Raw genomic sequence first — 17,657 nt, 5'->3', positions numbered from 1 at the left:
TTTTGATTAAATTCTTTTAGACCACAACAAAGATATGATTAAAGAAAAATTGAGGTAATTAATAGTAAGTTTAAATAGTGTTGCCTTCGAAATCTTTCTTCAAGTTAAAAACAAAACACAACAAAGATTGATTGAACATATATCTTTAAACGACCACCTTACGAAAATAAAATTAAAAACAAACATGATATACAAGTATTATATTTTAATCTTTATACGTAGTTATCTCTAATAATTTAATCACCCCAAACGTAAGAACACCACCAATAACCCAAGTCGTAACCGTTTATCTCTGTTCAAACCAAAATGGTTTTTCTCCCTTCATACAAAAACCATTCATCTAAATCATAAAAAAATAAAATATTTACACCGAAAAAAAAACATAGTTTCATCCAAAAATACACAAAACACTAATCATCATCATCTTCATCTTCATCTTCATCATCCTCTTCCTCATCATGTTCTTTCAGATCGGAGAGGCTCCTACACTTGAAACTTCCCAACAATCTGTGTCTCATGTGAGAAACACAGGAGTGAGGCAGAGTTAAAGTTTGGTTTTTTTCTTGTTTATTGTCCTCCGATGAAGATGAAGAAGAAGAAGAGGGTGAAACTTTTTTGCGATTCTCTTCTTCTTGGTAGTAGTCTTCATCTTCATGAAGGGGTAAAAGGGGCATGGATTTTGGGTTGGAGGAGGCGTAAAAGGAGGATTTTCGTGACCACTTTGACGCTATTTGAACCCTTCTTCGTTTGTTGAAAGGGTTCTCTTGCTTTTGAAGTTCCTTAACTGTGTTCACTTGAGACAGATCCGTGAATGACTTCGATTTTCCCATGAAATGGTTCGACAACCCTCTCCTAAAACAAACCAAAAAAAAAAAAAAAAAAAACCCATTTGAAAAACAAAGTCAAAACATGGGATTGAACAAAATTACGATGAAGGATCTGAAAATTGGAAAAAGGGGTCGAATAAAAAAACGAACTTGATGGGGAGAGAGTCTTCTAGCGAATCGAGAGAGGCCAAACCCTGCAAGTTGTGGTGAACCTGTTCTTGTTGTTGTTGTTGTTGGTTTTTGGAGGAAACGGCGTCGTTTTCGTCGTCGGTGTCGTCGGGGGTTCCGATGGAGGAGGAGGCGTCGGAGGAGGAGGAGGAGAGGGCGGCGTGGTAGGGTGGCGCGTGGAGGGTGAAGGTGGGGCCCACGAGGGCATCCATTTGGAGACGCGGAAACTCGTTCACGCGAGGGTTTGGGATATGAATGGGAATTAAATTTACGAAGGAGTGGCAGAAGAGAGTTGAAGGAAGACAGAGGGGGGTTATATATATAAATAAGAACTGCAGAGAGAGAAACACACAATGAAAAAAAAAACAGAGAGAGAGAAAAGAGATAATGTTCTTCGCTGGGGAAGAAAATACCATAAAAGAACCGTTTCAAATTTTCAATATTGCTTCGTTAAGACATAGCTAGGAGCCTAGGTCAATTGGAAAAAAAATATTTATTTATTTATAGATTTAAATATATTTTTATTCTCTCAAATTTAAGATAAATTTATTTTTGGTCTCTCAAATTTAAAGTTGTTATTTTTAGTCCCTATAATTTTTAAAAATCTTATTTTAGTCTCTTAAGTCACCAATAACATATTTAAAAGTGACTAATTACGACAGTTATGTAATATCAACTGGATTTAATGTGATATTTTCACTAATAAAGACACCAATAGGTAGATTTTATGCAATAATGTTTGATAAATTTCTTAACAAAATTTGAATATAAGGACTAAAAGAATATTTTTTGAAATTATAGGGACTAAAAACAATAATTTTATATTTAAGGGACCAAAAACAGATTTATCTTAAATTTGAGGGACTAAAAACATATTTAAGCCTTATTTATATATAACAAGGGATCAATGAAATTATTTATTTATAATTATTTATATATATATAATTTAATTTAGAAAAATATATTTTTCATCTCCATCTTTTATTCTTTTAATGCATATTTTTGTTAACTGATAGAAAAGTGATTAATCTCTATAAAAATCAAAAAAAACGTTCATAAAGTGATATTTTGCTTTCAATATAATTTATTTTTATTAATAATATGTAAATATAAATTTTAAGTTTTTTTTATTAAATCATGTAATATGATTATTGTATGTGTAAATTGATTCAAAGTTTAGTGGATGCTAGAGAGAGAAGAGTATATAAGGCTTTCTCTGAGAAGAAAGTCTCATAAGCTCATTCTCAAAGAAATCTAGAGAAAAGTTTTAGAAAAAATGACTTTGGGTCTGTGAGTTCTTTTTTCTCCTAAATTTCTCTGTTTGATTCTTCTTCTCTAGATCACTAATTCTTCTATCTTTTCTTGGAATTCAGGCTAGGAAGCTAGTTTTCGGAGGATTGAGGTCAACGGGTTGAGCTTCGGGAGAATTCTTCTTCTTATTTCCTTGGTTGTTCTAAGCCAATCTTCAGGTGAGGGAAGGTAGAATGTAGGTGTTGGTTGCATGTGAGTTTAGGAACTCAATTGGTGCATGAATTTTCAGAATAAATGGTTGAATTGGAGGATTCCTCATTTTTGGGGTTTTGGGAAAAATTGGGGTTTTTAGTGATTTTGATGCATATGGTAGATGCATGATGAATTTGAGTTTGTTTTCGAGTTGTATAGAGCTTATGTGTTATGTTTCATGGATTGCATGTGGCTGGATTTGTTGATTTTCAGATTTTGGATGGAATTTTCAAAGTTTTAGGAGGTTGTTGTTTGAATTTGCGTCAGGCGCATGTTCTTGGCGTTTGGTATGCATTCATCAGAGGCAACCATTTCCTAATCATGTCGGGCGTGAAGGTAGTCGCGCCGGGTGCAATTTGAGATAGTAGCCTCTAGATGAGTCACCCTGGGCGTGAGGAGAGCCACGTCAGGCGCGATATCAGATAGTGGCTTGGTGTGGTATTTTACTAATACGGCACCGGGCGCAGGGTGGGTGCGCCGGGCATGGAAACTCTTGTGAGTCTTTGTTTAAAATAGGCCGAGCACGAGCTGAATACGCTGGGTGTGGATGAGTCTTAGAGCTCTAGGTTGGGTTTAAGTCGGGCGCGAGCTGACTATGCTGGGTGTGGATGAGTCTTAGAGCTCTCAGGTTGGATTTAGGTCGAGCGTGAGCTGACTGCACCGAGCGTAAGTAAGCTTAGTGATGTTGATTGAAATTGATGCTTTTGCATGTTTAAGGTTGAAATTGGATCATGTATGTATGATATATGATGTATGGTGATGTATGATTCATATGCATGCTTGGTAATGATGTATATGAATGTTTAAATATGATATGACATGTGTATATGTTCATATGAGGATGATATTGATCATGCTGGTGGATTGACCATGAATGATGTATGATGCATTGTTGCATGTGATGCCTTATGGCATGTGTCTAGCCTAGGACTTGAGGAGAGGGAAATTGTTTTCGAACTAGAAGAGCTCACATAGAGTCTCTTGAGAGTGGTGCTTGGATAGGCCACTGATCCAGATGATAGTTGTGCTTGGATAGGCCATTGGTTTTGGGTGAGAATGGTGCTTGGATAGGCCACTGGTTTGGGTGAGTCTCCTCTAAGTCCTTAGTTAGTGTTGGAGCGGGGTATGAGGTCGAGGGTTATTCCCGTAACCAAGTACTGGGAAAGGTGTGTGGTTCCTTGCGGATTGTGGGTGGGCAAACTCCACAAGTGACTTGGTAATGCATGCCAAGGTCGTGGTAAGCTTGTACCCAGTTGTGCTATACCTGACGGTGGAACCGGACTTCCAAGTGTGTAAGTGACATCATCCGAGTAAACCCGAGTGGGGATTTATATCCCGGTTAGTTGTGACCAAGCGGGCGCATTGGGCGTGAAAATGGTTGGGGTGGTTTCGGTAGGATGGGATGTCACTTATACTACTCTGTTATTAGGGAGATCTCCTAGAAGAATGCGTGACGACGCATTAGATGATTGATATGCATTGATATTTGTCATGAGTTGCATTTATTGCATGATTACTAATATGTTGAAGTTACGGTGTTTGACTTCATGATTGATATGTTGATGATTGATTGAGATGGAAGTCCCTTGGGACCTGATTTGATAATTGTGTAGTATAGATTACTATTCTATACTTGTATGGTTGTTAATTGAACTCTAGCTTACCCTTCTGTTTCAATGTGGATGGACTGCGATGATTATACTATGTATGGGAGCAGGTCAAGGTTAGGTTGGAGCTGATTGTTGTGACCGCTGCGAGACGTGGAGTTTTGTCTTCATGTTAGAGTTACCATTTTGGGTAACTGTTTTGTCTGTGTTTGACCGACACTAGGGCAGTATTATTTTGGATGACTATATATACATAATACAATATTTCGTATACAAATATTTAATTTCTTTTATCACTTCCTTTGTGTGTATATTTTATTATCCAGCTTAATATTTTGTCTTAGATGATTAGTATAGTTTCCATGATTCCTTTAAGTGTAGAGATCATGACGGGTCGTTACAGTATGTATTTTAAACTTCTTTAATTAATGCAGTTGAATATCAAAAGCAATAAAAAAAATTTCCTCATTTCAAAAATAATTTATTTAAGTGAGACAATAATAAACACTAAATTCTAATATATAAAAATTTAATAACTCGTTAATAATTATTTTTAGACACTAATTATCCAGCAAAAAAAGTCAATAATGATTACATATAAACAAATAGAGAAAATTATATTACCCTCTTTTGAGAGATAAAATTATTACACTATCTCTACTTATTATGTTAAAACATATAATTTAATTTATTTAACTTAATCTTGTTAATGTAAATTATGTTTCCCTCTTTTGAGAGATGCAAATATTATATAATCTTCCCTTGATATATTAAAATATAGAATAAATTACATTTTTATCTCTTAAATATATGAGTATTGTAATTTGTAGTATTGGTCTATTATTATATTAAAATAAATAATTTAGAATATTTATCGTAATATCTTAAGAAGTATTCCTTATAAAATTTTATAATATACTTTTGATACATGTTGAAATAATTTGAGTTACTATATATATATATATATATATATATATATATATATAAGTTAAGATCATGGTCGTATCTAAGAATTTCATGACTTTAGGCAAAAATTAAGACATGGACCTATGTTAATATAGCCTAATAATTTTTATGTTATTTTTCTGGTTTTTTGAGCTGCAAAATTATTTATTAAAGTTTTATAATCAAGTAATTCTAACATCTTACTCTCAATAGATAATATAGCTAACCCATTCAATCTATCTTGTAGCATAGTTGATCTTAAATATGATTTAATCAATTTTAATTTTGAAAAACTTCTTTCAGCAATCGCAACACAGGTAATGTTAATAATATTCTATATGAATGTATGTATTTGGAAAAGAACATGATCTTTTTATATAGTTCAATATTTTTAATGGTGTGTTAATTTCATTTGTTAGAATTTCTTTCAATAACTTTAATTCTGAAAACAAATCAAGACCATCAATATCAGAATGGTCCTCAAAACTCAAAATCTTTTCAAGATTGATACAATATTTTTTCAATTCATCTTCTCCTAAAGTTTTAAATTTATTTGAATCAAATAAAAAACCAAACATGTTTTCATATTCTAAAAATTGTTCAAATCGACTCTCAATATATAGAAGAAATAGATTGATCTACTATATACAAAAAATAATCAATGCGAAAAGAATCTTCAGCAGAATAAGTTATCTCATCACTATCAATGTCATCAAAATGTTTTTTTTTCTATGAATCTTACGTTTTTCATTGAATTTAGGCTCTATATCCATTTCAATAGACATTTCTTTGGTGGATTCTAATGCAGATGCAAAACCATTTTTCTTGTAATTTTTAAATAAGTTATAAGGCCTCTTAAGTGATCTATAACAACATCTATATGCATATCTTTAGATTGCATAATCTTACTTATTGAATTAACCGCAAAAAGTATATCATATCAAATATTCATTCCCAATAAAAATTCAAAATTCATCATCTCATAAGTCGCTAAACACGTGGCTTCACTCTTTATCTTAGGATCTTCACTAGTTTTCGATAACTGAACAAGTGCATCCCTTATTTTTGGTGCTTGAAACTTTTTGGCTTTATCACTTTCAATTCTACATTCCCATCTTGTTTGAGATAGTGATTTAACTGAAAACTTAAATACATTTTCTTGTAAGATTTTCCACCGTTTGGTAGAAGAAGCAAACAAAGAACAAATACGTTGCAAAACTCCAAAAAAAGAAACAACTCTAGTATATGAATTTGCCATATCACCTAGAACTAAATTCAAATTATGACAACCGCAAGGAGTATAATATGCTCTAGGGTTCATGTCTAGCAATCTCTTTTGTACTCCTTGATTTTTACCTTTCATATTAGATCCATTATCATACCCTTGCCCCCTAATATCATTAATATCAAGGTCATATTTTTTTAATACATGAGTAAGTTCCTCAAAAAGACCTTTTCCTGTTGTGTCATTGACTTGTAAAAACTCTAAAAAATATTCTTCTATTTTGATGGGACAACTCAAAGTATCAACACATCTCAAAATAAGAGTTATTTTCTCTTGATGACTTACATCTGGAGTACAATCAAGAATGGTAGAAAAATATTTTGCATCTTTAACTTTTTTTAGTATAATATTTTTTATTTGAAAAGCTAACAATTCTATAAGTTCATTCTGTATAGTCTTACTCAAGTAATGATTATGAAGTTTATCATTCTTTATATGCTTAACATGTTCTTGCATAACCGGATCAAATTCCGCTAAAATCTCAATCAAACTCAAAAGGTTTCCATTGCTTTTTTGATATATTTTTTCATTTGTCCCACAAAAATCTAAATTGTTTTTAGAAAGATGTTTAACTATAGTTATAATCCTTACCAAAACCTTCTCCTAATGTTCCTTCTCCTTATTAATTTGTTCTTGGATCTTCTTATCAATTGTATTTTTCTTTCTCAATCTTGCTTCTAATTCAATCCATTTATCCATATTAGTTACATGTTCATAACTTGTCTCGTGACTCTTAAGCTTGGAACCAATATTTTTCCAATCTCTAGTACCTTCATTAACTAATTGGTTAACAATACAAGCACTACTTTTTGAACAAAACAACTTACAGCAAAAACAATACACTTTATCTAAATCCTTTGAATAAACTAGCCATCTTCGATCATGTTTTTCTCCATTTGGCATTACTTTTTGGTAGTAAAATGAAGAAAAGTGTCTATTATTTTCATCTTTTGGATACTCCATATTGTTATATCTAATTGGATCACTTTCAACTATTAAATCTCTAAAGTTTTCATCAATATTTTTCCATTGTCCTCGATCATAAATATTTTTAGAAACTTCATAAATATTTAATGTACTATCTTCTCGACTAGGATCAGGATTATTGATATTGTGAAAATTTTCTACCTCTTGAATGTTTTCATTATCAGTATTTTGCTATACTATATTAATATTATTTGGGATTTCTAGTGGAGAATTTTCTGTCATATTTGTATTTTTTGAACTAGTTGTAACATCTTTTTTATGAATAGTAACAAATTTATGAAGAACACCTTGTTGAGATTGAATTAATTTTTCAATTCTTTTTTTTTTTTCAACTTTTCAAAACCAGATACATACTTTCTATTTGACATATTTTACTGATTGGCTAAAATAAAATAATAAGAAAAATAATTTTTAAAATTAAAAGAAGATAAAAAAGAAACAATAAAACCTGGAAAGTGAAAAATTATATCTGTGAATGAAAATTTCTTTAAGTTATGGCTATGAACTGTTGCAGCTATGAGTATCCAAAACTGAAACCGTAGTGACAATCACTTTGCGTGCACCTACAATGATAAACAATAAAAAATGAGATCTAAAAATTATAATTTGTAAATAAAAGTACTGCACTAAATTGTTTTTTCTCAACCCCAAGCGTGTGGTTCAGAAGTAGGGGTTGATCCACGCTTAAGCAAGGTCAGGGGTTCAAATCCTGCCTTGTGTATGCAGTCGTGTTAAATCTTGGGGCCAGCTATCCCACTCTTTGAGGTGTCTCCAACGTAGCGAGGAGATTAGTCACTGTTATCGGCCCTGGATACTCCAGGGACGAACAAAAAAAAATTGTTTTTTCTCATGCATTAATAATTAATTTACAATGTTTTAGAAGGGTTTGATCCTGACTTTTCAAAGACACACAGGAAATCATGGAAAGAAGAAATCTTGTCACGATGACAAACTTCAATTTCAATAAAAGAGAATATGTGGTACTGATCCCTAGGACGACCCATGACAAATTCACAATGTAATATCATGCAAGAAGTGCACTACAATGGATTGTCAATGGTGATAACTAAGAAATTGTGTTGATGTTATTGAACCAGCACCTAGAATTACACTAACTTAGTAGTTTAAAGGATCTTACAAAGTAGGAATCAACCAAGAAAAAAGGAAGAGTAGGACCGTATTGCTCCTAATCAAGCTCTCAAATTAGAAGAGAAGAAAGAATTGAGAATGAGAATGGAGAGATGATGAGATTATTTTATGGTATTTGTCTAAGGAGATATTTTATAAGAGTTATTTTTATCATAGGAGCATAATATAATTTTATTCATGAGGTCTCTATTTATAGAGAAGATTTGTTATACAAAATCAAACATTGATATTATTTTATTCTAAAAACAAGGAAACAAATCCTAAAATAATCAAAATAGATTAAATCTAAATATTTGAAATATAAATAAAATATTATTATCAAAAATTAATTTATTCTCCTAAAGATATTTAGGCATATTCCCAACAAGAGAGAATGAGAAAAAGATAGACTAGAAAGGAAACAAAGAGGTTGAAAATCTGTCATCTGTAAAAGAAAAAAGTAAGTAGTAGTGACTGTTGAGTGTTGAGTGACTTTTCATTTACAAAAACTAATATATGGGTTATGATCTTTTAAGTAATTTTAATAATAAAAAAATAAGAGATATAAACAATTTAAGATATGTATCTTATAAAATATTGGACCTTATCTCAAATATTAATAATTTTTTAAAAATTAATTTATATAAATAATACTAATATTAAAAGAATTTGGAGGCCTTATAAATTTGGGGACTCTAGGAATTAGCCTTAATTGCCTTATTAAATGTCTGGCTCTGTCATCTACTTAAAAATGACACCAAAATCATATAGCTTAATAGACAAGTTAAATCATAATTAAAATATGACTATTTAATTGGTAATGGTAAGTGAGGCCAAAAAATCAAAGATACAATATAAATAAAGGAAGATTTGATAGTAGGTACGATTTATTATTACATTGTTCACTCATTTAGTATGCAATTATTATTGAAAATTTAAATAACCATATAAATACATACTATCACATCAAATTATCAAGGTTAAGCGATTTTTAAGTGGACGAGCTTTTGTGTCTTAACAATTTCATACATGATTTTGAGCAATCAAGCTCTTGCATCTTTACGACATTTTACACGATTTTCAAACGATTGAGCTTTTGCGTCTTTATAAGTCCACACACGAGTTTTGAATGAATGAGCTCTCACATCTTTACAAGTTCACACGTAGTTCTCAAGCGAACGAACTCTCACGTCCTTAGAAGTTCACATGCGATGTTTGAGCAAATAGGTTCATGCGACCTTACAAGTTCATATATAAAGTCCGAGCGAATTAGTTCTCACGTCTTTACAAGCTCTTATGATATTTTTGAGTAAACGAGCTCTTGCGTCTGAATAAACGAGCTCTCGTGAGAACCCATGCATGACCTCTCACGATCTTACAAAAACACAACATTTCTTAGCACATGCATAACAAAAGCACTATCAATTGAATCAAAAAACAAAATTCAATTAGGTATATCAACATCATGATCACATATGGAAAAAAAATTAAAAAATAAAACAAAATACAAGGGTACCCTCCCTTGCCCTTTCAATCGTCAACATCCCCAGTATCTTTACCCATAACACCCATGTCCTTCTCACAATAAATCAACACTCCAATAGCAAATGTCCCTCCACAATCCATAAACACTTCTTTCCATTCATCAAATGATTCCTCTAAGTCATCCTTGTAAAGAAGATTGACCTCCTTCACAAGCTCATCCTTGATAAAATCCAAATCAACACTCAACTTTCAACATGAAATGCTACTTGCCAAATGACCCTCTTAAAACTGTGAGCACGCTCCTCAGGCAACTTCTCTAAAATTGTCACACAACCCTGACGATCCTTAATCTAGGACAACAACAACGATCGCTCCAAAGACAAAATTTCCACTTTCCTAATGTACTTATCACACTCTCACAAAGCCTTATTCTTTTCAATAGTAAGCTTTGCTACACAAGTCACTAACACATCCCTCATCTTGCTTAAAGATCGTCTCTTGTTGTCTAATTTTTCCCTTTTGCCCTCCAAACACACACGTCACCACCAATGCCACCCTCTCTAACCAGCTACTGCCTAACTTGGAATGGAACATCTTTATCTTCGCCATCAAAGCTTCTTTTTCCCTTGACTAAAATTGTTGTTTAACAATGTAGACACTACGAATGTCAACTTTAGCTTTAGAATCATCGTGCTTTGACATTGTTACCAACTATACTACAAATAACTACCATAACAAAAAAACCTTACTCAATAGAAATGTTATCCGAAGACGACAACAAAGTAATAACAAAGAAAAGTACCTCAAAATCTTGAACACAACATACACAAGAAGAAAGTCACTACTAAAGAGCGTCAACAAAATAACAATAAAAATGGATACTCCTGCCTTATTTTGGGAACACAAAATTACCAGTTTCCCACGCAAATCAACAATTAACATTCTCGAACAACTATTGGTCAATGACTTAGATTTTTTGGCAAACAAAAGCGTTCATAGTGTGGCACCCTCTCTACCCCACATACCATAACACAAATAAAAAAAATTGAATAACATAATTTTTTTTCATAATTAAAATACCAAACATGTTTAAATAGAGGGTACCACATCCATAACTTAAACAGTAGCTTAATCAGCGAAAATTACAAAGAAAGGTCTTACTAAATAATTTAATAAAAACATCTTAATCTAATCCTATCTACGCCCCGATGTCACATGTCCTATCAGAGCAAATCCCAACATAGAAGCCTAAGCTTCATCACCAACATCCTCAGCCTTATACTGATAATTACCTGTAAGACAGTCAAGGAAAAACAATATGAGAAAAGAGAGTGAGAAACATCTCACTCTGGCTCACAGTGTAGGAATATACACCAAATAGTCAAACACAAACAAAACATATATAACATAGATAAATTAATAATAATATCACATTTCAATCATCCAAGATATATATATTTTTCATATAACATTAAAATGCACATGTATGGACACAGACTACATTTTATCATGCATGTGGCACCAGTAACGTATCACATGATGTATTGCCGCTAGCAATACACGAAGAGTAGTCTAGGAGTACATGTCGGGTCACACTCTCTACGCACTCTCACTAGAAGGACATACTATTAGAGTCTCCTCGGGATAGCTAAGCCGCGCAAGATACATCTCATGCACACAATAGGCGAGACTGGGACTTACAAACCGAGCTATCCCCAAGGACTAATCCCCAAAGCTTTTACACTAGGGGGCCTTCTCTGGCGGTGTATTTCATATCGTACCTTTAAAAACATTTATGCATATGATGCATATCAATCAAGACTCCATGCTTTTCTCATATCACATTTTCATGTCTCATTCCCATATCACATTATCATGTCTCATTCTCATATCACATTATCATGTCTCATTATAATCATGTCATCAACACATCACATCATCACATCTCATCATCACCTTTCATCATCACCTTTCATCATCATATTCTCATCATCATATTCACATCATCACATTCACATTATCACATTATCACATCATGTTCACCATTTTCACAGAGCACTTTAATTCATATCAAAACTCATCTATTTGCGAAATTAAATACATATTCATACATCTCATACAACAAGGAATACAACAGAACAATCAGAAGGTAAAACAGAAAATATTAAAAATATGTCTGTTTCTCATAGGGTTCCCACAGGAACCTACAGAGCACTATAATTCATATCAAAACTTGTTTATTTTCAAAATTAGACACAAATTTACACTCAACAAACATCAAGGAATACAACAGAAAACTCAGAAGGTAAAACATAAAATATTTAAAATTTGCCTCTTACAATTACCAATGCATTCCCTTAGGGTTTCCCACGGGAACCCATAGAGATCTCAAATTACACATTTATATTTACATATAAACAGAGCAAATAGAAGAAACATATATAATTGCTAATCTCCTCCTCTGAGTTCCCCTTGGTCTTCAGAGAGTATAAAATAAAAGAGATCAAAAGTGAAAAAAATGCGTTTTTGGAGTGCCCGAATGTTCTATTTATAGGCATCAGATGTGGCCAGAACGACCCGTTTCAAATCCGGAACGGCCCATTCTGGGCTCATTTGTCTTACACAAATTTCATATCCTGAATGGTTCGTTCTCAAACCAGAACGGCCCATTCTAGGATCGCATATTATTCATAAATTCGTGTGTTGGAACCCCGTTCCAACCTAGTCTTTTTAGGCCATTTTAATAGTCTGGAACGGCCCGTTCTAGGCTACTAAAAATCAAAATATTAAAAATAATTTTCATAAATATTCATTATCAAAATACTAATAATTATTAAAAACCTTTAAAACATTCTATAAAACCCATTAAAATAACTATAAGAACATAATCTCCACAAATATAAAATAAATAATAATTACTATTTACCAATAGAAAATTCAAGATGTTACACATAGCCCATTAAAAATGCACAAAAAATCGTCAATAGAAGCACATTAATTATGCAAATACCACCAATATCGTCAATAAACAACAAATAAGGGTTCCAGATCTCCTTTCTTAGAAGAACTCAGAGTTGGGGGCTCACCAATTGACTAACTTAGATGGCCCGAGCTAATCACATGATCACAAGATGATCTCTTCACCATTACCAACAAAAGATGATCTCTTCACCATTACAATCACAAGCTGATCACTTTGTCAAAATAATCACAAGTTGGTCTCTTCACCATTATGACCACAAGTTGATAAATTTGCCAAAACGATCACTTGTTGATCTCTTTAACTATGATCACAAACTGATTTCTTCACCATTATGATCACAAGCTAATTTCTTTACCATTACTATCACAAGCTGATTTCTTTACCATTATGATCACAACCTAATCTCTTCACCATTATGATCAAAAGATGATCACTTTGCCAAAATGATCACAAGATGATTTCTTTACCATTACAATCACAAGCTGATCTCTTCACCATTATGATCACAAGCTAATTACTTCACCAAAATGATAAAAAAAAACTTATCTCTTCACAATTACAATCATAAGTTGATCACTTTACTATTATGATTACAACTTACAAGCCTTCATGTCGAGAAAACAGAAATACTAAAAGAGGATTGAATAGTTTTATTCAAAATCTTTCACTTTTCATAGTGCAATAAAATAGTAATTGTGATAGATATGAGAGAGCAGACAAAATAAAGAATAAAATTAGTGATTTATACTGATTTGTCTCAACCATTGAGACTACGTTCAATTCTTGATCCAACCAAATCAAGTTTCACTATCTTATCAAAGATACAAGTATTCTTTTACCAAGTCATCTTTGGCTCAACCTTTAGTATTATTTAAATTACTTCTTCAAGCAATCTACTCATGTATTCTTTTCACACAAAGCCTCTCCAGGCTTCAACACCAAATATTCTTTTACAGACAAACTTCTTTAAATTCAAACCCAATAACTTAGAGTTATTAAGGTTTACAACATTGTTTCATCTTCCTATTAATACGTGACACAACAAATTAAGAACAATTTTTCTTATAGAAATAAAGAATGTAGTTTTTATAATTATCGATCTATATTCTTTCTATACTTCAAACTTCCTTTTATATGGCTTTGGTGAAAATGACTGTTACAAGTTTTTGAGTTTTTCTCTCATGGTTTGCTTCATTTGTCTTCATGATATGCTTTTTAAGGAGAGAAGTTTTAGTTGGTGTAATAAATGCTTGCATTAAATGCTTTCACTAAATTGTCACTTCTTATTTGATCAAGAAAGCTACTTATCACCTTTTAGCATCGACTAGGTAGAACCACGTGTGTGTCAGGACATTGCAATGGTGAAACAACTTTTGGTTGCAATTGTCCGTGTTTGCAAAGATTTGCTTATCCTTTTCTGATGCAAAACATGTATTTCTTTCCTTTTTGTAGAACGTTATTACTAAGGAAGAGTTTTTAAATTTAATTTGTTAATGGATTATTCAGACATAGTTAGTATCTTGTTTAGAGATCGTAAATAATAAAGATTTGATGCATATCTCTTTTTATGACTAAATGTTCATCTTATTCTTTAATAGAATCGTCTTATTGAACATATCGTCTTATACATGATTCATCTTACTAAGGACTTGCGTCTTAGTGAACAATTTGTTTTATCCATTTCAAAAACTTTATACTATTGATAAAAAAATTATGTTTTGTTAACAACAAAACTTAAGGCTAGAGGAATTTAATATTCTTTTGACCTAACACTTCGAGCTTATCATCTTAAACGATTACATATTAGTCACTATTACAAACTTATTACTTTTATCGAGCTAAGCATGAACAAGCTAGTCGATGGTTATCACAACATGCAAGCATACTATTTCTGGTAAACATAAAATAAATGATTACCATCAAAACGTGCAACTCACTTATGCATATGCAACACCTTTCAATCTATTATACAAGTTTCACCAAACTTCAAGTTGGACTACCTACCGTAACACAGAGAGAAATAAAGCGACTTAAGCACAACTCATAACTCCTTTAAAGAGATTGAAGCTCAGTGGGCTTAAGAACAACCCAGGTCGGACACAGCATGTCGAGCTACTCCAACTAGCTCGAAGGTGCCCTGTAACATCCCCAATTTTCTACTAGTATAATAGTTAATTATTGTTTATTTTTATATTTATGGAGGTTATTTTCTTATACATATTTTAATGGGTTTTATAGAACATTTTAAAGGTTTTTAATATTTATTAGTATTTTAACAATAAATATTTATGAAAATTATTTTGTAATATTTTGATTTTTAGTAGCCCAGAACGGGCCATTCTCAAATTAGAACGGGCTGTTCCAAACTACTAAAATGGCCTAGAAAGATTAGGTTGGAACGGGCCGTTCCAACACATGATTCATTGAGTAAACTTCAAACCTAGAATGGGTCGTTCTGATTTGGGAACGGGCCGTTCCAAATGTCGCCGTTGTGAGTTGAAACTCATATCCAGAACGGGGAGTTCTGATTCTGGAACGGGCTGTTCTAAATGTGAATTTTGGACATGAAGTATGAGTCTAGAATGGGCCATTCCGAATTTGAAACGGGTCGTTCTGGCGACTACTGAAGCCTATAAATAGAACGCTCTGTCACTCCAAAAGCACATTTTTTCACTTTTCACCTCTTTTTCTTCTACACTCTCTGAAGACCAAGGGGAAACCTAGAGGAGGAGACAAACAAGATCTAGCTTTAGTTTCAGCTCCTGCTTATCGAGGTAAGGGGGGAGTGAGAAACCTCGCTTTGGGTGTGGGAATATCTGTTAGGTAGTGGGATTGGCCCCAATCTTGTGTTTGTTGTATTTTTTTGTATGCTCATATATGAGGAGTTTTCCCCAATTGTATCTATTTTGCCTATTGTTTTCTTATATGTAATTAATTGTATGATCTGAGATCTCTATGGGTTCCTATCGGAAACCGTAAAGGAATGCATTGGTGATTGTAAGAGGAGATGATGTGAAGAGGTAATTATATGAGTTAATTGTATTATTTTAAATGTTTATTGTATGAATTAGAGTGCTATGTGGATTCTTGTGGGAACCCTACGAGAAACAGACAAAATATAAATGTTTTCTGTTTTGCTTTCTGATTGTTCTAATGTATTCCTTGTTGAATGGGATGAATGAATATGTGTTTAATTTTGCAAATAGATGAGTTTTAATATGGATTAAAGTGCTTTGTGAGAATTGTGAATATAATGTGATAATTTGATAATGTGAATATGATGATGAGATATGATGATGAAATATGATGATGGAATATGATGATGAAATGTGATGATGAAATGTGATGATAATAATGTGAATGCATAGAGTCTTGATTGACATGCATCATGTGCATAAATGTTTTTAAGGGTACGATATGGAATACACCACCAGAGAAGGCCCCCTAGTATAAAAGTTTTGGGGATTAGTCCTTGGGGATAACTCGATTTGGAAGTCTCAGTCTCGCCCATTGTGTGCATGGAATGTATCTTACGCGGCTTAGCTATCCCGACGAGACTCTAGTAGTATGTCCTTCTAGTGAGAGTGCGCAGAGGGTGTGACCCGGCATGTACTCCTAAACTACTCTTCGTGTATTGCTAGCAGCAATATGCCATGTGATGTTTTACTAGCGCTACATGCATGATAATATGTAGTCCGTGTCTATACTTATTCATTTTTAATGTTATATGATAAAATGATGGTTTATGTCTTGGATGAGTGAGATGTGATGTTATTATTAATTTATCTACGTTATACCTGTTTTGTTTGTGTTTGGCTATCCGGCGTATATTTCTACACTGTGAGCCAGAGTGAGATGTTTCTCACTCCCTTTTCTTGTGTTGTTTTTCTTTGACTGTTATACAGGTGATCATCAGCGTGAGGTTGAGGATGTTGGTGATGAAGCTTAGGCTTCTATGTTGGGTTTTACTCTGATAGGACATGTGACATTGGGGCATAGATAGGATTAGTTTAAGATGTTCTTATTAAATTATTTTGGAAAGCTCAGTTTTATTTCTTTGTAATTTTACCGGCATGTTATTGTGATTAAGTTAATGAATGTGAACTTTACCCTTACGTGGTTGGAAATTTGGTTTTTAATGATGAAATTTTTTTTTATGATTACTGTATATGGATGTTAGGGTAGAGGGTGTCACATTAAGTGGTATCAGAGCAGGTTGATCCAATCGGCCGTGAGTTATGAGTCTATTATGCTTGTTTGGTAGATGAATGATGGAATGAATTGATTGTGAAACTTATTGATATGCTAGTGTGATGATTGATTATGTTTGTTGTTTATTTAATTATGTGTATTGTTTTCTCAAGAATTTGGCTAATAGGCATGATATTGCTTAGATGACACTATTTATGATTATTTTTCTTCATTCTCGTGATTACTTGTTTGTTTTGATACTTTTTGCTTATGTAAGAAGTAGTGGTTGGGTGGTATCGCTCGTGTTGCGAACATATGTGCAAGTAGTAGTGGACGAAGCATCATGCTAATCAACTAGAAACTATTGGAACCTTGGATGCGGGTGAGACAGTGATTTGTCGAGTTTATTAAGATTTTACGGTTGATGGAGTTTCTAAAACCTATAGTTGTAGCGATTGAATCTTAAGAGGTTATATGTTGAGAATTGGAGTTGAGTGTTCTTAATGAAAGGTTGAAATATCGGTGATTTCCTTGAGTATTGGTGCTTG

The 17,657-nt window shown here is 32.9% G+C and overlaps 1 protein-coding gene and 1 pseudogene across 1 annotated transcript; both read right to left on the bottom strand.

The window, feature by feature from the left end:
* Window positions 1–267: 267 nt before the first annotated feature.
* Window positions 268–1,412, bottom strand: LOC109819114 (uncharacterized). Its single transcript, XM_020384718.3, has 2 exons — window positions 978–1,412; window positions 268–852 (listed from the first exon to the last, which is right to left on the bottom strand). Exons 1-2 carry the CDS (start codon window positions 1,409–1,411, stop codon window positions 411–413), a joined length of 876 nt encoding a protein of 291 aa, XP_020240307.2. The 5' UTR covers window position 1,412; the 3' UTR covers window positions 268–410.
* A 3,765-nt stretch (window positions 1,413–5,177) lies between these two features.
* Window positions 5,178–6,308, bottom strand: LOC145952053 (uncharacterized; annotated as a pseudogene).
* Between the last annotated feature and the right edge of the window lie 11,349 nt (window positions 6,309–17,657).

The sequence above is a fragment of the Cajanus cajan genome, chromosome 9 (assembly GCF_000230855.2).
Source record: "Cajanus cajan strain Asha chromosome 9, NIPB_CcT2T_4, whole genome shotgun sequence".
Taxonomy (NCBI): Eukaryota; Viridiplantae; Streptophyta; class Magnoliopsida; order Fabales; family Fabaceae; genus Cajanus; species Cajanus cajan.
Note: the sequence above shows the minus strand (reverse complement) of the source record. Positions and strands in the feature narration are given on the sequence as shown.

Excerpts from the sequence above, each read along its gene's own strand:
- LOC109819114 (XM_020384718.3), bottom strand. The coding sequence starts at position 1,411 with ATGGTATTTTCTTCCCCAGCGAAGAACATTATCTCTTTTCTCTCTCTC. Across the intron at positions 853-977 it reads GAAGACTCTCTCCCCATCAA|GAGAGGGTTGTCGAACCATT; the intron begins GTTCGTTTTTTT and ends GGTTTGTTTTAG.